A 22,439-nucleotide genomic window follows, 5' to 3' on the forward strand; every position below is an offset into this window, starting at 1 on the left:
GCTACAGCTTCTTGTAGCCACAGGTGAGAGTTGAGTGCCAGGTAGACCCCAAAGGTAGATGAACAACCCTGAAAAAGGGCTGGCAATCCCTCACACCAGAGGTGCTGGTCCTCCTTGAACATCCCATATACCCCAGCTAGTCAGGGTTAGGTTTAAAATGATAGCTATTTTGTTATTTATGCTTCCCCAAAGATAAAGTGATCACCTGAAATCTCATGACCATGCAGGTTGACTGTTTCTGATACTAAACACTTTCTCAATGGGGGCAGGTGGGTAAAACAGTGGATAGAGCACAGTCCCTGGAGTCAGGAAGACTAATCTTTCTGAGTTCAAATCTGGTCTCAGACACTTACTAGATGTGTGACCCTGGGCAAGTCACTTAACCCTGTTTGCCTCATCTATAAAATGAGCTGGAGAAGGAAAAGGCAAACCACTCCAGCATCTCTGCCAAGAAAACCCCAAATGGAGTCACAAAGAGTTGGACTCAACTGAGCTACACCTTCTCAACTTCCTCAGTTGCCTCTCCCCTCTGATTGGAGAGCTAGAGAGTAGAGCAATAAACTACTCCCAAAGCTTTCCTTTTAAGAAGTCTCAGAAGTTTCCAGGTGATGTCATTTTCCATCAGCAGCTCAGCTATGTTTCAACTCCTCTGAATAGCATGTCCCACTCTGAATATACCCCGGGGCTTTCCCCATTCCTGCTTTGCAATTTATTTGTGTATATTGTCTTTCCCTATTAGATTATAAGCTCCTTGAGGGCAGGAACTTTCTTTTTTTTATTTCTTATTTGTATCCTCAATGCTTAGCACAGTGCTTGGCACATAGGAGATACTTAATAAATGTTTGTTGAATCGAATTAAATTATTGAGCGGGCATCCCAGAGGGCTCAGTGGAAGGAGTGAGCACCTTTGGAGTGGGATATTGTAGGGGGTCTAAGTTGAGGGAGATGGGAACAAGGGGAGTGGTTAGTGAAGGGTTAGAATCTCTGGGATGGGGAGAGTATGATGCAGTAGGAGTATGTTCAACACTGAGGAATGAGTTCGATGGAGTCATCCCAGGGTATCATGCTAGAAAGCTCTGTGTTTGGGAAGGGGAGGAATGGAACCTACACCAGGCACCAGTTTGACCTGATGTGTGATAGAATGGCTGCTCAGGAGGTCAGGAAGTTCCCCTTCGACAAAAACCAAAACCATAACTACTAAATAAAAAGTACCCTTAAAACCAGGAACTCAGTCACGATAGGCTAACCACCCTTTTCTAAACCACACAAAAAGTATCCCATTCCATTTGACACCTACCGTGAGCCAAGAGAGCAGAAGCTGAAGCGATGAGAATCAAGGCCAGGGAGATAGAAACTGGGACTGAATGATCTCTCCCTCTTGACTGGCTCATTTCCTACTGCCCATAAACATACCCATGCCTCCCCTCAACTGATCCTTCCAGCCCTGTTAACAACCATCCTATTTCTCTTCTGCTCTCTCCAAAGTTACTAACAATGTCTCAGTTGCCAAATCCAATGGCCTTTTTCTTCAATCCTCCTCCTTGACCTCTCTGCGGCCCTTGACACTACTGATCCCTTCCTTTTCCTTGATACTGTCTTCTTTCTAGGTTTTCAGGATGCCATTCTCTCCCAGTTATCCTCCTACCTGACTGCTCTTCTCCCTCTCCTTTGCTGGATCCTCCTCCAGATCATACCATCTAACCATAGGCGTCCCTTAGGCTTCTGTCCTGGGTCCTCTTTTCTTCTCCCTCTATACTACTTCAGTTGTTCTCATCAGCTCCTATGGATTTAATTACTATATTTATGCAAATTTTCTCAAATCTACCTTTCTTGCCCCAATCTCTCTGCTGACTTCCAATATCACATAACCAACTGCTTTTCAGATATCTTGAATGGTATATAAGTAGACAGCTTAAACTCAACATGTCCAAAATAGATCTCATCATCTCTCCCTCTAAAGCCTGTCACTCCTACCTTCCCCATTACTGTAGAAGGCAAGACCACCCTCCCAGTCCCTCAGGCTCACAACCTAGGAGTCATGCTGAACTCCTCATTCTTACTTCCATATCCAAGCTGGTGCCAAAGCCTGTTGATTTTGCCTTTGCAACATCTCTCAAATATTCTCCCTTCTTTCCTCTGACACTGCCATCCCTCTGGTTCAAACCCTTATCACCTCATTCCTCCATCATTGCAACAGCTTGGTAGTGGGTCTGCCTGGCTCAAATCTCTCCTTATTCCAGACCATGCTCCACTCAGCCACTAAAGTGATTTTCCTAAAACACATGTCTGATCACATCACCCCTCTACTCAATAAACTCCAGTGGTTTCCCATTGCTGCAAGGAGCAAATACAAAATGCTTTTTTTCATATTCAAAGCCCTTTATAACCTAGTCCCCTCCTACCTTTCCAGTCTTCTTATACTCTCCTCCCTGACACATAATCTTCAATCCAGTGACACTGGCCTCCTAGCTGTTCCACAAACAAGACCCTCCATTTCTCAGTTTCTGGCATTTTCTCTAGCTGCTTGAAATGCTCTTCACTTTCCACTCCAACTACTGAACTGCCTGACCTCCTGTAAGCCCCAACTAAAATCCTACCTCTGATAGGAAGCCTTCCCCAACCCCTCTTAATTCAAGTGTTTTTCCTGCTGTAATTATTTCATCCTGTACATAGCTTGCTTTGTGTGTATTTGCTTTCGTGTTGTCTCTCTCAAGCTCCTTGAGAGGAGGAACTGTCTTTTGCCTCTTTTTGTATCCTCAGAGCTTTGCACAGTGCCTGGCACATAGTAGGCAAATAATAAATATTTATTGAATTGATGATATTAGAGAGATGGAACCTGCAGAACTTGGAAATTGATTGGATATAGAAGATGAAGAAGGAAAAAGTCGCAGATGACCTAGAGATGGATATAGAGAAGGAAGGTCCTTCTGTCCAGGGAGCCAGGTAGACATACTTCCTCTCTCAGGCCAGGGCCACAAATAAAGACATTCTCTCTGTCCATTGTGGAAAAGTAGCTTTTTTGAATCTTCTGTTCCAGCTTTTGGCTATAAATGAAGTGCTACAATAGGTCTTCACAGCCTATAAAGCCAGAACATTATGCCTTTGGGATCAGCATGGCAGGGGAGCTAACTCAGCTGGGCCCTTTGGTTTTCTATATAGATCAAATTAACTGGATCATGGCCAGGTCTCCTCTTCCCTCCCTGCAGCAGAAAGGCAGAAGCCAGAGCTAATTCACCTCCCTTGGAGACGCGACAACCTACAGTCCACAGCAGCCCCAGACCTCTTTCTTCTCCCTGGCTTTTAACAAGTATAGACACAGAACAGTAACTGTGTCACTTAGCAAGGGCTTGCCCCTTTGGGTCTGGGGAATGCTTTAGCAGCAGTCCCAATGAATTAGTGTTCCTTAAGGGAGGAAAAGCTGGACACAGATTGTTCCAGAAAAATACAACTTGACTTATTTCAGATTTTTGCAATATTGTATTTAGTCTGCAAGTAGATTAGCAGGCCTAATTAAATAGCCTAATGACTGCTTTTGCACTGTGATAGAAAGTGCTTCGGAGCTATTTAAATCATTTCCATTTACCACTCATTCGAGTCATTAAGAAGTATCAGTCACTAATGGTTTAATATCTTTTTAGTAATCGAGAAAGACTGAACTCCTAATTAAGCAAAAAACAAAACAAAACAAAAAAAGGACACCATCCAGAGGGAGAAGAACCTAACAAGAAGAGCCATGATAATAATCCATTTTTATAAAGAGTTTTAAGGTCTGCAAATTGGCTTACAAAAATTAGTACATTTAATCCTCACAACCACCCTGGGGAGCGTGTATGGTTATTATCTTCCTCATTTATTGATGAGGAAACTGAGGAAGATAGCAGTTAAGTGACTTGTCTAGTGCCACAAAGCTATCATGTGCCTGAGATTGGGTTCAAACTCAGTTCTTTCCTGAACTTCAGGTTCCAGGTTCTATCCTCTCCACCATCTATAGCTAGTACTAGCAGCACTAACTACTTACTACTAGTAGTAACAATAACAAACGTGAAACGGCAAAAGAAAGATGATGAAATGTTAGCAGCAATTTAGAGTTGAAAGGCACCTTCAAAGTCATCTAGTCTAGAAATGAGGAAACAGGCTCAGAGAGATGATGGAGAGATTTGCCAAAGGTCATGAAGTTGGTCTGTGACAGAACCAGGATTTGAACGCAGGTCTAAGTTCAGTGCTCTCTGGGCTGTACCACAATGCCTCCTGAGAGGGTTCTAGGATTCCTCCTCCAAATACGGTGATGCTATTCTATTCCACAACATCACATTGCAGTGATCGTACTCATGGAGAGGAAAGTTTCATTGAGTTTACTCAGTATACCTAGAGTAATCAGCAAAGGCAAGGAAGTAAAGGACGAAGATTTACTGGTGTCCCTTAAATTCATCTGCCTGTTAAACCTGAATACATGCACAATTAGGCAGATAGATGGGGAGAGAAAAAGCCAAGTGTGTTTCTAGGAAAATCAACCCAATTTTGTCACAGCAGCCATTGCAGTTTTCCAGCTTCCTCTGTCAGTCAAAGGATTAGTTCTTCTGATTGCTAATTGTTTCAGGTATATTAGGCAAATTAAATGGCACTTTCACTTTCCTGGAGGTATGATTAGAGTATTCAGATAAAAATGTGTAATATATAGTAACACCTGATTTAGAGAATGAGTCATAGAGCTTCAGAGAGACCTAGATCATTTATGCCTACTAGGTTTTAGAGATGAAAACTAAAGAGGCCAGGAAAGATTCAGAGAATTGCTCAAATTCACCCAGGGAGTGTGTGCTGAGATGAGAAGCCAGATTCCTGACTCTCCCCCCTCCCCTGCTCCTCAAGGCTCTTCCCCACACACCACACTATCTCCCATTTCTCATCGACACTGGTGAATGGAATATTTCCCAAATGAGAAATGTCTAGAGATCTGAATCTGATTCTTTTGAAATCCAAAAGTTTCCATGTATTATGGAAATTCTTCTAAAATGTTTTTCCCCTACATAAATTGGCATACTCACCATAATTTGACCTTTTCCTAAGGGATGAAGTTCATTATCATGAAGATGCTTTCTTAACCATGCTGCCATACTGCAGCATAGCAATGGCCTCAGGAGATACTGAGGCAAGTGGTTCCCTAAACAAAATTGCTAGAAACAATGCTTTTACTCCTTGCATCTAACTCAAGGGCTCTTAACCATTTTTTGATTCATGGTTGCCTTGGCGGTGGGGGAAACTTATGGACCCCTTCTCAGAATAATATTGTCGAATGCATAAAATAAAATACATAGGTTTGCAAAGGAAACCAATTAGGTTGAAATACAATTATCAAAAAAAAAAAAACCACCTTGTCTTAAAAGTTCGCCAACCCTAGGCTACTATTATAGCTGTGCATTAGCATATCTAAAATGGAGTCAATAAGCTGTTAACAAAGGGTCCTCAGGGCATTTGCATAGTGAATGACTTTAGTACAGTTGTTCACAGACCATTTACTATGTATTGACAGGACCAAGGTTGCCAAAAGTCAGACCTCCAAATCAGCAGCTCTCACTGCAAAAAGGTTTTCCCAGCACCCATAGGCCTTTGCTTCTTTCTGGCTGTAAAATCACACCTACCAGTCTGTACTTTCACATGTATAGTAAAGGGCAGGAGATAGAAAGCAGACCCCATTGTCCTAAGAGAAGTGGTACCAGACTTGTTCCCTAGGATCTTTAAAAATACTGACTTGCCACAATATACTGTGGAAAGAGGGATGGATTTGGATTCAATCTTAGGTTTACATCCCAGCTCTTGCTATTGGGCAACTTCAGGCAAGTCATTTGTCCTCTCTAAGACTCAGTTGCCCTGTTTATAAAATGAGGGTGTTGAACTAGAAGACCCCTGAGCTGTCTTCTAATTCTAAATCTATAATTCTCTATGGCTTTGCTCATCTCCCAGTTAGAGGCCTGGAGTAACTACTGGAAATATTGACATCTGACCTCTTCTACTAGTCCGTGGAATCGAAGAGTGTTATTAGCAGGGTAGGGAAGAGAGAACTGTGTCACTAAGACTTCTATCTCTGTCCCTTTGGCCACCTCCTCCTCTGATTGGTGAGTACCTGCCCAGAACCACTATTCAAGGAAGTGCCCAGGATATATCCTCTTCTCTTGCAGCTTTGCTCTGGAGGAAAGTCCTCCAGACTTTACATCAACAATCTATCCAATGAGCCACCTGGGAATCAAACCCTACTGCAAAGTGCTACCTTCTGCTCATATCCCAAATGCCACTTGGATTTCTCTGTTTCTGAGGAAGGAAAAATGCATCTGACTCCTAAACTGGAGAGCCAGATCATAGAGCCAAAGCAAATTTGTCCAGCCCTGCAACAAAACACCAAAGCTATTATGTTTTTGAGTAAAACAGGAAATAATGTTGCAAGAACATAGAATGTCAAGGAAAGACATCAAGAATCCTGGAGATAAGGAAACATGGATTAAAAGCTACGTGCAGATTTTAATGGTTTTCTGAGTCCAGTTGTTTGGATCTGGAACACTTTGTTCCTCAGTGCACCAAGGGACTGAAGAGTGTCCTATCAACCAAGTATTCACACTTGGCTTGCATGTTAGGCAGAGTACATAAACACAGATTTGGCTCATCTGATCAACTAACAAAGATTATTTTTACAACAGTTTCTAAAAAAATACAAATAATAACTCAAGACAATGATAAGATCCATCAAAAGCTCTCAGTCCTGATAGGTCTTTGTAAAACTTCCAGCATCTCAGTCAATCAAGCATTTATTAAGGGCTTAATAAATGCTGGGCACTGTGCTAGGCCTGAAGGATAAAAAGGGAAAGATTAAATAATTCCTTCCCTTGAGGACTCGACATTCTATGAGAAAAGTGACATGTACACAAGTCTACATGCTTGTAGAAGCAAAATGAACACAAAGTAAATGGGCCAGAGGAGCTTGAGGATTCATCATCTCCAGCTACCAGGTGCCATTCTGCAATTGAGGTAGGCCTAGTTCCTTCAAGGTATTGCTCACTTGGAAGGATAGGAGATTGGGGGAGAGGGAAGGAGAAAGTGATAGACAAACTAGAGGTTAATAAAAAAAGCTCCCATCCTTCTCCTTTCATCTTCTCATTCCCTCTCTCCCCAATGCCCCTGCTTAGTCCAATGCTATTCTATCCTCCTCTTACCAGTAGACTTGAGAGTTTGATGCCACACTACATGATGTCATATTCTCTGCTGCTGCTTTCTCTCCTCCAAAATTTCCTGATCTTCTTTGGAAACCTTAAAATGCTATATTAAAATGTTGGCTATTTTTAGTATTATTTAACTTCCCTTTCCATTTGCCTCATCTTTCGATATCTACTAACTTTGAAGTAAATTCAATCTAACTCACCTGTTGTCAGATGCTCCCTCCCAAAGAAGCAAAAGTACAGAAACTACCTTGGATAAATTTTTTGTGTGTTTCTGTATGGAAGTATACATGTGCCCACATGTACATACATCTCAAAGACTTACTTCTTGATAAATGTTGGAGAAGATGTGGAAAAATTGGAACACTAATGCATTGTTGATAGAGTTGTGAATGGATCCACCCATTCTGGAAAGCAATTTAAGCTATGCCCAAAGAGCTATAAAACTGTGCATACCCTTTGATCCAGCAATACTAGGTCTATATCCCAGAGATTATAAAAAGGAAAAAAGGACCCACATGTACAAAATATTTATAGCAGCTGTTTTTGTGGTGGCAAAGAATTGAAAATTGAAAGGATGCCCATCAATTGGGAAATGGCTGAACAAGCTGTGGTATATTAATGTAATGGAATACTATTGTGCTATAAGAAATGATGAGCAGGCAGATTTCAGGAAAACCTGGAAAGACTTATGTGAACTGATGCTGAGTGAAGTGAGCAGAACCAAGAGAACACTGTACACAGTAACAACATTGTGTGATGATCAGCTTTCAAAGTTGTATCGAATGGTCTTTTGCCATATTAGATTAGAATTTATTAGGACTGGACTTGTCTTCTCTGACATTTGCACCTCCCCCAGAAAAATGAAATGTTTAATCAAGGGGTATTTCCCTCTCAAGGGAGAAAAAGGGGAAAAAGAGGGGAAAAAAGAAATGAGGAAAGTCAAGGAGTCAGGAAAGTATAGGATATCTTCAGGGAGCAGCAAAGTAATTCAGCTTGTCCAAAATGTGGGTTATGAATAGGGAAGTAGTAAGGAATCAGGCTGAAAAACTAGTCTGAGGCCATACAACATCAGATTGATGAGCGTGAATTGTACCTTTTAAGAACAAACTCTCCTTTAAGCATTTAAATGTTTCAACATTTGTGTGCCATGTATGATTGAGGAGGGAGGGATAGAGGAAGAGAGAAATAGAGATAGAGCTTGAGAGCAAGCATTTATGAAATGTTTACCCTGTGTGCCAGGCACTATGCTAAGTTCCAGGAATACAAATCCCAGCAAAAAGAAAGTCAGTCTCTGCCCTCAAAGAACTTATACTCTAAAGGAGGAAGGCAACACATAAAAGAGAACTCAAAGTGGGTGGGAAAGGTAGCCTTATAGGGGCAAGGTAAAATATTCTGGGAGAGAAGAGAACATAGGTGGCCTGGGCACTTCTTTAACAGGAGATTCAGGGTAGGAACCAGGCAACTAGATGGTGCAGTGGAATAGAGAGCACTGGGCCTAAAGCCAGGAAAACCAGGGTTCAAATTTGGCCTCAGACACTTAACTGTGTGACCCTGGGCAAATCACTTCAGCTCTGTTTGCCTCACTTTCCTCATCTGTAAAATGGAGATAATAATAGCACAGGGTTATTGTGAAGGTCAAACGAGGTCCTTTTAAAGCTCTCTGTACATACAGTAGCTGGCACATAGTAAGCACTATAAAATGTTAGCTATTCCTTAAATGGGATCTAACTCCTCATCCTTCTATGTAGAGTAATAGATGTTGTAAGGTATGAACAACTCAAGGCTACCACCATGCAGAGCTGGTAGACAGCCCCTTCAACTTCTCTGGCTCATTACCATAAAAATGTTTCTATGCTCCAGATTTTCCTTGCCAATCCAAGGGAGAAACTCCCCAAAGTCTCTGGAGTGGCAAGCTGGAAACAGGGCCATGCTCACAGCATGTCCTCTATCTGTCAGCTTCTTCCCAGAGTCTTTCTCCCTCCAGGGGCCACCCCCTGGAGAGAGGCAGGAACCACACATATCTTCTGTGCAAACCAAAAGCTCTGAAGAAGGTAGTGTGAATCTTATTGTCCTCACTTGTGAATAAGAAAGCTGATTCTCAGAGAGATGAAATGATTTGCCCAATGTCACCCCAAACTAGTAAGTAATAGAAGTAGAACTCAAATCAATGCCTTCAGGGTCCAAGTGTTCTTTTCCCTTCTCAGTGCATTGTAAGCAACACGAGCCCATTGTAGGCTTCTGATCCTGGAAATGCTGTGATCAGAACTGTGCTTTAAGGAAATTATTCTGACAGCATATCCAGGATAGCTTGGAGGAGAAGAATTCTCTCTGGGCTACTGGATTTTGCTGAAAAGGGGTCAGGTTTGTGCTTTCATTAGCCACAAATATTGCATCTGAAGGATGAAAAATAATCCTGACATTCTATAGGAGGGTAGAGAACTTTGAAAAGTGGCCTTCCAGGGATGCTTATCAAATAGAGAGTGGCTGGACAAATTATGGCTTAAGAACATATTGCAATATTACTGCGTCATAAGAAATGATGAATGGGACAGTTTCTGAGAAACTGAGAGAGATCTGGATGAAATGATGCTGAATGAAGTGACTACAACAAGATCAATTTATACAATAAAAACAACACTGTAAAAAACAAACAACTTTGGAAGACTTGAGAACTCAAACCACTTCAATGACCGACAAATATAGCATGCTACCCACCTCCTGACAGAGAATTGATGGATTCAGGCTACGGAGACATTTTTAGACATTACCAACACAGCAATGAGCTTTCCTTGACTATGCATATTTTTAAAAAAAACTGTTTTGGTTTTTCTCTTCTTTTTTCAACAGGGGATGTGAGATAAAACTAATTTTAATTAAAAAAACAAAATTTAATTAAAAAAAGAAAAAAACTGGCATGCTAAAGTTAACAAGCCTTGAGTTTTGTAATGGATTGCTGCCTTGGCAATGATTTTCTGTGTAAAGAAAAAAGCAGGGTACCCTGCTAATTCTCAGAAGCAATGGGGTGCTAGCAGTAGAGGAAGAATTCCTCAGTCTCAAGATGGGATGGGATCTCATGGGCAGGGCATCCAAGCTATTCCTTGTTTGTTTAGGGTTTTTTTTGTTTGTTGTAGGGGGAAGTAATCAGGGTAAAGTGAATTGCCCAGAGTCATACAGCTGGTAAGTATCTGAGGCTAGATATGAACTCACATCTTCCTATCTCCAGGGCTCTATCCACTGCACCACCTCGATGTCCCCATCCAACTCTATTGCTGAATCTTCTTTACAACACCCCTGGCACATGGTCATCCAGCCTTTACATGAAAACCTAGAGGGATGGATCACTACCTTTCAAGAGCAAACTATTCCATTTGAATTTTGAGTTCTCCCTTTTACCACATTGATGCCTGCCCTATCACTGAAAATAAATATGTGCCTTAGGTCACTACAGTACTGAGGTACTTTCTTAGAGCCTTAAGGACTCTCTTTGTACCGCCATTTCCATTGAGAACTCCAGGATGCCTAATTACATTTCCAAATGGTGACAGCTCTTTTAACAGAGTGTCTATATCAGTAATTCTTCCTCTCCCCTACTGCTAGTACTTTGCTTCTGAGATAACCTTCTATCTCCTCTGTATATGTCTTGTTTGTGCATAGCTGTTTGCATTTGTCTCTCTCATTAGAATGTGAGCTCCTTGGGGGTAGAGATTACATTTTTTCCCTTTCTTTGAATCCATAGCCCTTAGCACTGAGCCAGGCAAAAATACTTAATTGTGTAATAAATACTTGTTGAACGCTGTCAGGGTGCCAGAAGGTCTGATTTCATCTTAAGTATAAATGGATTTTATTTGGGCTTTTGTGGGCCAAATGAGCCATCATTTAATACCCATTGTCTTCTCAGCAGTTTAGAACTTCTTTCTATTTCTCTGGAACACAGCTCAAAGGATGTTTTAGGGAACGCTGACAAGAAAAGTCTACAAGAAAGAGTTAAAAAGGATTCTTCATCTTTTTTGTGTCGAGGTTCCCTCTGGCAGTCTGGTGAAGCCTATGGACACCTTGCCTGAATGTTTTAAAATGCATGAAGTAAAATAAATAGAAAAACAAAGAAAACCAAAGGCTAGTAAAATTAAGATAGAATTTTTCCCATCCAAGTGCATGGATGTCGGACCCCAGGTTAGGAAGCCCTGAGTTAAAGCATTGTTGCTGATCAGTCATTTCGATCATGTTTGACTCTTCATGGCTCCATTTGGGGTTTTCTTGGCAAAAATATTAGGGTAGTTTGCCATTTCCTTCTCCAGCTCATTTGGCATTTGAGGAAACTGAGGCAAACAGGGTTAAATGACTTGCCTGGGGTCTCACAGCTAGTGTCTGGGGCCAGATTTGACCTCATGAAGCTGAGTCTTCCTAAATTCAGGCCCAGTGCTCTATCTACTGCACCACTTAGGTGCCCCCGGAGTTAAATTACTGGCTTTTAAATTTTTCCTGTAGCTTGTGACTTCACTACTATCTAACTAATTTGTAAAACACAGTCTGTTTCCCTGTAGCTCCTTAAAGAAGGCCTATCTGCCTTGTTTCCTAGACTGCTGGGCAGGGAAATACTTAGAATCCTAATTTGAGAGATGGTATGATGAAGTGAAAGCACATATGAAGATCTGAATTCAAATGACTGTCTATGTGACATTGGGTAAGCCAATAAACCTCTTTGGACCCGAGGTATGTTGGCAAAGGTTTACAACTGACTCTCCAGGGGAAAAAAATACATATATGTGTGTGTTTTTATATACTCACATATGTCAAGATATATCATATATACATATACGCACAACATACTTTAAAGTTTAATGTGCATCATTAACATTTTCTCCGTCACTTTATAAAGTCTAGACTGTTTAAATAAAAACAATTCATCAAGCCCTGATTCTATGTTTCCCTATTTCTGAGATCTAAGCGCTCACATCAAAAATTTAACAATAGGAGTGAGCTCCAGTCCACCCATGTCTGGGACCCAGTTTTGCATTTTGCAAAATGAAAGCATTGGACTAAAGTCCTTTCTAGCTCTAAATTCTGTGATCTTGAGAACATTTGACAAGTTCTTATAGAAACTATTTTAAAGAAAATGGAACAAGATTTTAACTTGCTCATTTGATATAGGCTACTCCTATGCACCACTTGGAGCTAAAACTCCAGGACTTTCCAATGGGGTGGGGAGGGCAGGGGCATTGGGGTGGACAGCAACAACTGGAAGCTTTTCTGTGCAGATTGAGTTAAGATAGGCGGCCACAGAACAGTTACTGTGGCAGAAGAATTTAGACCAGATGGAGTCTTCTACTTCTCAGAAGGAAAGAAACTTCTGGGGAAGTTAAGACCCAGGTCCTTCATCATCATCATCCTCAGGACACCCAGGACTTTTAAAGCCAGAGAAATGAAAGAGAAACAAGGCTTTGCTGGCTGAGAAAGCAAGACTAAATGGAGTCGGGGGGCTAAAGGCCTAACAGAGAGGCCGGGAGGAAAACAGAGACATAAACTTGGGGAAGACTTTTAAGACCAAGCTAAACTGATGTAAGCATAAAGAGAGAAGGCTGCAGATGCTCACTGAAGGGAAAAGCAATTTATTCTGGCTCTTCTATGCCTACTGTTTGGGAAAATGAAAGAAATGCTGACAGTGTCAGTTCCTTATGGAGGCCTGCACACATAGCACTTGCTCAACAAATGCTGAATGACTAAATGATTGAGTAAATGAATGAGTGAATATAAAAATGATGAAAGGAATTATAAGGGTGGATGAAGTTAAAATGACTTAATTAGTTCAGAAAAGCTTCCCTGGTTTATCCTAAAGAGTTTTGTGGCATTAGTTTCTCTGAGCATTACACTGAATATTTTTGATGCTTGCTCAGTAGTTTTATGACTCCCATTTAATAGAGGGGAGAACTGAGGGTTGGAGAATGACTTACCTAGGATCAATAAGTGCTAGAGCCAAGAGCTGAATTGAGGCCACGCCTAGAATTCTTTCCCCTATCCCACACTACCTTTAAGTATTTGGTAGACACTTCAAAATAAAGCTGTTTAAAGATGTTAAAATGTATATTTTAATGAAAACCAGGGACAGTGTCTATATCTTCTGACAATCCTCCATCATTAGTATATAAGCTTCTTGAGGGCAGGGACTGTTTTGCTTTTATCTTGTATCCATTGCACCTAACAGATGCTTAATAAATATGTAACTGAAGTTTCTGGGCCTCAGTTTCTCCTCTGTAAAGTTAGGGGACTAAACTAAGTGATCTCTATGATCTCTGTGCTAATTTATGATGTTCTCTAAGGTCCCCCTCCCTCTGGCTCTAATACCCTAGGAGTCTGTCAACTCAGACCCAACAACTAATTCACTTCACTACCACCTAGTGGCAGCTTGTACAAATTACAATGATAGTTACTGAAAAAAAAAAAGTCAATCATAAACTCATACTGAAACAGCAATCAGCCATTACGGAGCACCCATCTTCTAGATAGATTTGGTCTCTCATTCCAGCTTGTCAAGATTTTGTCAGATTTTACCGTTCGTTATGTCAGATTTTCCTAGAAGCTTTGTGTCATCTGCAAATGTAATAAGCATGTCGTCTCTGCCTTTAACCAAGTCATTAATATACAAACCAAGGACAGCTCCCCAAAGAACTCCACCGGACTAACGTCATTCCAAGATGACATTAAACTATTCATGACTATACTTCAGCTCTGATCATTCAGCCAATTATGAATACAAATAATTACTATTATCTAGCTCACATCTCTCATCCACAAAGATTAAAAGAGACTGTCAGGGTCTTTGTTGAAATCTAAGTGTAATACACCTGTTGAGTTTCCCAATCGACTAGTCTAGTAAGCCTGTGAGAGAAAAAAAAAAGAAATCAATCTAGCATGAGCTTTCTCTAATAAAGCCACACTGGCTCCCACTGACTATCAACTTTTCTTTCTAAATGGTTAAAAACTATCCTTGTCACTGGCCTATGGTTCACAGACTCCACCTTCTGTTTTGGGGGAAAAATTATATTTGCCCTTTTCTAGCCCTGCTTTGCTTCTCCTGTTCCCTGGGATCTTAGGAGGAAAAAAAATCACTGAAAGTACTCCAGGAATCCCATTAAGAAAGAATGCAAAGTCATAATGAATTCTGGCCTTTGGCACAATTACCGATTAGTTAAAGTTTATATCTCTTTTCTGTGCCCTTTTCTCCCTCTCCGTCTATCTGTTCTCTTTCCTGCGTAGACCTCGTGAGTCGCCTTACTGTGAATTTCCATGAAGTGTCACTATGAATGACTTTAATGAGATATCCCTTCCTGAGAACACTTAGAATTTTTTTAAAAGGCATCTTGGGATAGAGCTAGCTGAGGACTGGGAGCTTTCCCCTAGCCTTGCTTCCCCATAGAGCATTCCAATATGCCAGCTAGAATACAAAATTAATTTTTTATTCCATTATAGTTTTCTAGTAACTACATAATGCCAGATAAAAATAGATTCCAGAGTAAATACAAAATTAGGAATAAATATTTTTCACTCTGCTAGTCCCCTTCCTTAGACTCTATGCCTTTCTCTGAGTTTATTCATTATCTTCTAAGCCTCTGAAAGGAGATGCTATTCTCTCTACTTGACTTTTTTGCTTTTAGCCCATTTCTGTCCTTCGGAATGAGGTTAAATGATGCTTCTCCTCCTAGACGAAATCAAACACATCCTGACATTTGAAGACAGTTATCAGGCCCTCCCTAAGCTCCTTTCTTGCTCCACCTTTCTCAAGTATCCAAGCAAAACATAATTAATTCTTTTAATCTTAGCCCACAACTCCACCTGTTTCTTATATAGTTCTTTGTTTTCTTTCTTCTGAACTTCATCCAATTTGGCTGTCTCTCTCCTTTCATTTACCAAACAAATCACCAAGTTATAGTTAGATTTTTTTAATCATGATGAGGTTGTTTTTGAAGGCTCTTACCACACAATGTAGCTAATGGTAGAACATGTTAACATCAACCATGTGAGTCAAGCCTCATTTGACTTCTGGAGCCAAGTAGTTTAATCCAAATTTGGATTATAACTATGGAAGGTTTCCTACCTGGAAAGTCCCAGCATGGTCTTCCTCTTTATCTCCCTCTTTGTTCTCTTTGAGAGCAATCAAGGTGAAACCCCTGAAGTAGGAGGGAGTAGCAGCAGAGAGCGTCACTGCAGAGAGAGAAAAAACACAGAAAATTACTACCTGTGGAACCAATTGACTTCTATTTCAATAACCCATGAGAGTGACTTGTTTAGCTCACTAGAGCAAAACCTAGACACCCAGACTCTGAAGAAGCAGAGTTTGGCCACAGATTCATAGTGACGGAAGAGACTCCAGAGGTCATCTACTCCAAACCACTCAAGAACAGAGAAATAATAGGATCGTAGATGGAAGGGACCTTAGATGTATCTACTCCACTATCTTCCTGTTAAAGATGTGGAAAGTGAGGCCCAGAAAGGTTAGTTTGCTCAGTTGTTTGACTCTTCATGACTCAGTGGACCAACTGTCCATGGGGTTTTCTTGGCAAAGATACTAGAGTAGTTTGCCATTTCCTTCTACAGCTTTATGCAGATAGCAGTTAGGTAACTTGCCCAGCATCACACAACTAGTAAGTAACTGAGGTCAAATTTTGAAATCTAGTCTTTCTGACTCCAGGACTGGTGCTATCCACTGAGCCTTCTAGATGCCCTAAGGTCAAATAGGTCATATGCAGTAGAGCTGGGCTTTGAAGGTTTTTTAACTTCAAACCCAGAATGTTTCCTACTGTTATATACAGTCTCCCCATGTACTTTATAACATCCCCAGCAAGTAGTCACCCAGGCCTGCAAGGAAAACCTCCAGTGATGGAGAGCACTAACTACCTTCAAAAATCATTGCATCTTTGCATGAGTTTCTATGCCCAAACAATAAGGCTTCTCATGAGCTCCCAAATCTTTTTTTTTTAATTTCAGGACCTGCTAAGTGGCTAAAACCACTAGTTCTGTTGTGATAGTAATGAAATCAGGAGAGCACCCAAGTAACACTGGCCTGTCTGCCAGAGACTATGTCTTCATGATACAAGCCCCTGTTTTATTTGTTTTCTTTAGAGAGTCTAATGTAAAGCTGGCATTGGATCTGACTAAGAATAGCTCTCAGAGCAAAGGTGCTCCAGACAATGTCAACACAGAAGAGTTTTAAAGTTGGCCTTTGAGACAGCACAGGAAAGAGAGAATTTTTAAAAAGGAAACTGTCAAGGTGATACTGAAGGATTTAGACTTGGGAAGCAGGTGAGAGACTGGATTTGTAGGGGAGAAATTTGGAAGAAATTTAGGAAAAGTATCTCTATTTTCAGATTCTACTTCTGGCTTCTGTGAAAGAAGGTTGTAGAAAAAGGTATAGATTAAATTGGAAAGGAGATAAGGACTTAAGTTGAATAAATAGGACAAACTGGTGAAGGTGTTTTGGATAGATCTGGATTTGTGAAGAAGAGCAGAGAATAAATTTGGAGGTGACAAATTTGGGAGAACTTAAGGATAAATTAAAGAACTGGAACTGAAAGAGAAAAGGGATTCAATCTGAAGGAAGAAAAGTATTAAGGACCTAAAGAGATACATTTAAAAAGAGAAAAGGAGAAAGTAGTTGACAAATCAGTATAAATAAAAGACAAGCATAATTAAACAACAAATTAGTAAATAAAACAATTTGTTAAAGTAAACTGGTAAAACATGGTTTCAGAAAAGCCAGGGAAGATAGATCTGTATAAAATGATAGAAGGCAAAGTGAGCAGAACCAAGAGAACAATCTATAGAGTAAGAACAACCTTATAAGAAAAACAACTTTGAAAGACTTGAGAACTCTGATCAAAAAGACCATCAACCACAGTTTCAGAGGATTGATGATGAAACATGTTACCTACCTCTTGACAGAGAGGTAATGGATTCAAGATGCAGACTTAGACAAGCATTTTTAGACACAACCAACTTGAAATTTTCTTTTTTCTTGACTATGAATATTTGTTAAAAGAGCTTTTTTTCTCCCTCCCTACCCCAATGAAGAAATATGGAAGACAAGCAGGTTTAGGGTAGTCAAAAAATTAAAGAAAGAAATAAAAGAGAAAAAAGAAAGAAAAAATCATCACTGAAACACCTTGTAAAAAATGGATAGAAGAGAACAGAAGGAAATGATAAAGAAGCACAGAAAAGCAAGACAGCTTTGAAAGGTATAGATTGAACTTACTACAACCGTAAAAAGAAAAGCAAGTTTGACATAAGAGACCTACAGTCTCATGTACAATCGTTTTTTCCCTTCTATTATGTATATGCGAATGTCCATTCTATTTGTGATTAGAGAAGGTAAAATACATTTAACAAAAGAATATGGTAAGTAAAACCAATTGGTGAAATGAATAAGAGGTTATTTATAAAAAAAAAAGAAAGAGCTATTGAGACAAAGGAAAGGAAGCTAAGTATGGCTATCAAGTTGCTAGGAGGTGATGAAATGCTGTAATATCTTAAAGAGGTGCTTAGGAGGTGAGGATTAAAAAAAAGTTTCAAAATAGCTTGACAATTTCAATAAGTATGGAGAGCAAGCAGTGATGCATTGATTGTGCCAATGTACACTTCTGCCACAGAGACTTCCATATTCAAGTGTAGGTCAATCCTAGAAAAGAAAAGAAAACTCAAGAACATCTTCTCCAAACTCCAGGCTATCAGGCACATCATGGCGTTCAATTAAAAAAACTTTTAAAAAAGTGTTGAAGTTGTAGAGGGGAAACCTGGCCTTTGTCAATTTGGAAAAAAACAATAACATCATACAGAGACATAAAGAAAGGAAAAAGACAAGGTAAACACCAGCTTCAAAACCTTAAGTTCTTCCTGAAAAGAAGAAAGTTGGATGTTCTGAGGGTAGCTATCATGTAAGAGAGATCATCCATTCAGGATCAATAGAAGAAGACTACTGGTGGTATTCCCTACTTAGGAATACAGAGACCGCTATTTTTTGACATTGTAACAACAAAGAGGCTTGTTGTCTTCCTGAGGTATGTATCCCAAACAGAAAGATATCCTGAGATTTGTCCAATACAGTGACTACAACTCACTTCTGGTGATTTGCATGGGCAAAAATGATGCTGGCAGAAAGAACCTAAGGTACTGCCAAAGATTGTGAAGTCTTAAATAAGAAACCTAAGATGATGAAGTTACAGTTCATGTTTTCTACGCTGCTGTCCATTAATTACAAAGGAAGTCACAGGGAGAAATGACATGAGATGTGAAGATCTGGCTAAGAAGATGGTCACTGCAAACGGAATTTGGATTCTAGACCATGACTTAAAATAAAGGAATGACACACTCCCGGCCAGGAATAGAGTATACCTATACGATCAAGCCTGGTAAGAATGTGTTTTCATGGTGCCTTAAAAAAATCTAATGAAAAGGACTTTAAAATAAAAAGGATGCAGGAGTAAGAAAACTACCAAAATACATCCACCAAGTTAGATTCCCATGGAGAATAAATACAATGAAGGAATAAGAATGGCACTTGAGACAACCATAAGCTTACAGAAAACAAAATCCAAGTCAATAATGAAATCCATGGCCTCAAATATCTATGTACAAATTTGCAACATTTAGGCAATAAGAGAAATTAGAAGTCCTAAAGTAAGCAACTAAATTTGACCTTATCATTATCATAGAAACTTGATGGGATGAAATTCATGATTAGAATACTTTATTTAAAAGAAACAGGAGGTAGGTAGGCATGGCAGAATATGGGCATGGAAGACTCCATATGTCAAAATTTTAAATATTTTGATTAATTTCCCTGAACTGTTTTTTTTCTCTTTTTAATTTTTTGTTTTATGAGATGGTTCTTGTTAAATAGAAGGGGGAGGGATACATTGATAAATGTAGGTAATTGTAAAAACAAAATATATCAACAAAAGTTAATTAAAGAAAAGTATAGATAAAAGGGAAGAGAGTGTTACTATATATCAAGAAGCCACAATAGTGAGAAAATCCAGGAAAGGGTCTAGGAGCAAGAAGGGGAACAAGGTAGAGAACATTTTAATAGAGATTAATGGAGGGAGAAACAGATGCAATTGTTACAGTAGAGGCCACCACGGACCTCCTAGAACAACAGAGGAACTAGATGAGAAGTTGAACAAACAGATCGAAAACTTGGCACAGAGACATGATATAGTACTGATGGTGTACTTCAATTATTCAGACCTTATGCTGGAGCAAACATTCTCTCTTTCCTTCCCTGCCAAAAACAGAGCAGCTAATAACTTCTTGACATCCCTTAATGATACTTTTATCCTTCAAAAGGTGGAGAAACCAATAAAGGAAAATTCTATTCTGTATCTCATGAAGAGGAACAACCCATTGCTGAGGTGGGAATGATGGGAATCATCAATCAACAGACAATTTTTAAGTGCTGGCTGAGTGCCAGGCCCTATGCTAAATACTACTGTTGTTGCTTGTCCTTCATTCTCAAAAAGGACCATGACATAGGGAAGATGATGCCATGACTTGCAAATGAACTGGATGAAGGAGGGCTGTGCAAGGTCACCAGCCTTACTTTCTCCTCTGGAGCCATCTGGGTCCAGTGGCAAGATATAGATCAGGATGACTTACAGTGGTCCCCATGCTAAATGCAAGAAATATAAAGAAAGGCAAAAGCATGGTCTCTCAAGCAGTGCACAGTCTGTGGGAGACAACAGATATATGATACAGGCTGTATAAATTGGTTGTAATCTAAGAGGGAAGGCATCAGCAGCAAGGGAGACTGAAAGAGGCCTCTTGCAGAAAGTAGGATTTCAACTGAGTCTTGAAAGAAGGGTCCTGTCTTCCAGTGGGAGTAAGGAAGGAGAGCATTGTAGGCATAGGGACATATTAACAACTAGTGAAAATTCACAGACAACTCAGGAGATAGAATATTGCATGCAAGGAAAAGCAAGGAAGCCAATGTCATTGGTTGGTAGAGTATTTGAAGAGGAGTAACATTAAGATGACTAGAAAGGTATGAAGTGGCCAAGTTATAAAGGATTTTAAAAGTGCAACAGAGGATTTCCCTAGTGATCCTGGAGGCAATCAGGACATTGAGGACAAAGTGGCCACTCTTGTTTAGAATTTGTGAAAGAGAAAAGGGGGAGGGAGAAAGTTGGTATAGGCTGCTATGTATCCTAGATTTGGGTAGAGCAGTTTTCAAAGAGATCAAAAGAAGATTAGGAAAGATTCTATGGAGTAAAATTCTACAGGAAAGTCAGGAAAGGAAACCCTTAAAATGAAATTCTTAAGCCACAAAAGAAAACATGAAAAATAGGTGCTGTCTGAAGAAACAGATGTGGATGCACAAGAAGCACAACCAAATACATACCAAGTAATTAAGCCAACTAAATAAGAAGACAGAAGCAAAAATGGGTGACATAAACATAAGAGCATAGCAGTGTCTTGTAAAAAGTGACAACAATGTCGAAGTTGGAATGGACTGTTGTCAAAGAAAGCTAAGGACAGTCATAGAGGAGGTTGTATAAAGGGATAGGACCACTGTCTGAGGGTGATGCAATGATGCTATCAAGAGAGAGAAGGAAGAGTTACTCAGTTCCTGGTAAATTTTGTCTTCTCTATCAAAGAAAATGGTTTCTATAAAGGAAGTGATAGAAGAAAAATGACTACCACGGCATTGATACTGAAGATAAATAAGGAGATAGAAAGAGAGTGCCCAATTTCTGTAATGAAGTCACCTGATCCAGATAAACTATATCTTCAGGTACTGAAAGAAGAGGCAGATGAGATTTCTAAGTAACTATCCGGGATATTTGAAAGAGAGAATGAGAGCAGTAAAATAGGACTGGAAAAGGGAAAATTTACTAATTCTTTCCCTTCCCTATCTCCACCCTCCTCCCCCACCCCTCCAAAAAAGCAGGAACTTGAGGAAAGGGAAAATCCAGGGAGCTTGTTTTCAATTTATAGGGAAATTCTAGAATGAATCATTAAAGAGATGGGAGAGAGAATCTATAAAAGGGGAATCAGCAAGGTTTTATAAAGATTAGGCCATGCCAGTAAGAAGTATATATATAGAGAGAGCACAGGTGTGAGGTGATTACGATGGGAACCTGTGATATCAATTAAGTTGGGACCTTTTTTACTGTTTTAGAATGATAGATTAAGTGTCTTTGATTGAGCCTTACTAGGTGCAAACCCCCAGGCCCAAACCCCTAGCTACTAGGTGCTAAGCCAATGTGGGTGTGAAGTCCCCAGGGTCCTAAGGGGAGTTGCTAAGACCAGAGCCAATAGTAGAAGCCTGAGTTCTGGTCCCTCAGATGATGTTTGATGACAGCTAAATAGTGTATAAAAAGAGAGAACAGAGCTATTTGCAGGAAGCTCTCACTCCTGGAGGCATGAGACTCTGGGCAGCTGCTTTAAGTGCCTCCCAGCTGAACTCAGATGTTGATGGCTTCTTGGTAACTATGAATTGTATTTGGTCTGTTTATAAATGTATGTTTGTAATTTGTTTGTATTTCCTCTGAAGTTCAGGTCTTTTTCTCCTGAACTAAGTGAATGATATGTTGGATTAAAGTAAGATTGTTAACCCCTTAATGTTGTTTTCCTTAGTAAAGCAGATCAAAAAAAAACCTGTGTTGGCAACCTTCTGTGTGCTGGTTGTTGGTGGGTCTTACACCCCTACAGCAGCCGTTAGCAGATTATTGCAACAGAACCTTGTTCTCATCAGAATTGGGTCAAAGAGGGAATAACATACTGTATCAGCAAGGCAATAAATGCAACATTGATGATAATTGTGAATATGCCTATGAAGTTCTGTATCGCAAAATATAAGAGACTCTCCATATAGAATGTAGAAGAAGTGAAACATTTATTCAGACACCAGGGGACCAAATCCCATAACCAATAAATCCAGTCCATCAAAGTAGCAACCAACTCCCAAAACCAGTAAGCCCACTTTATCATAACAGCAAGGAACTTAAAACACAATATCACAGCATGGAGCCTCAACATCCATAACCTGCCCACAAACACACTCACAGCACAGCTAGCACACCTTCTAACTCTCCCTCAGCTCTAACTGCTCTGAGCATTTCCTGCTCTAAATTTTCCTGTTCCTCTCATTCAGCAAGCTCCTCCCACCACATGTGACTTAGGCTTCCTATGACATAAGCAGCTCACATGGGCCTATTAATGGGTGGGAAGGATGTTCAAATCTACATT

The 22,439-nt window shown here is 40.0% G+C and overlaps 1 protein-coding gene across 1 annotated transcript in view; it reads right to left on the reverse strand.

The window, feature by feature from the left end:
• The window catches only part of SPON1 (spondin 1), a 380,307-nt gene that overhangs the window by 344,574 nt on the left and 13,294 nt on the right, over window positions 1-22,439 (reverse strand). The window contains exon 2 of the mRNA XM_036763668.1: window positions 15,295-15,401. Within this exon, the coding sequence (XP_036619563.1) occupies window positions 15,295-15,401 (107 nt within the window). The remainder of the gene's footprint in view (window positions 1-15,294; window positions 15,402-22,439) is intronic.

This window comes from Trichosurus vulpecula, chromosome 6, assembly GCF_011100635.1.
Source record: "Trichosurus vulpecula isolate mTriVul1 chromosome 6, mTriVul1.pri, whole genome shotgun sequence".
In the NCBI taxonomy this organism is placed as follows: Eukaryota; Metazoa; Chordata; class Mammalia; order Diprotodontia; family Phalangeridae; genus Trichosurus; species Trichosurus vulpecula.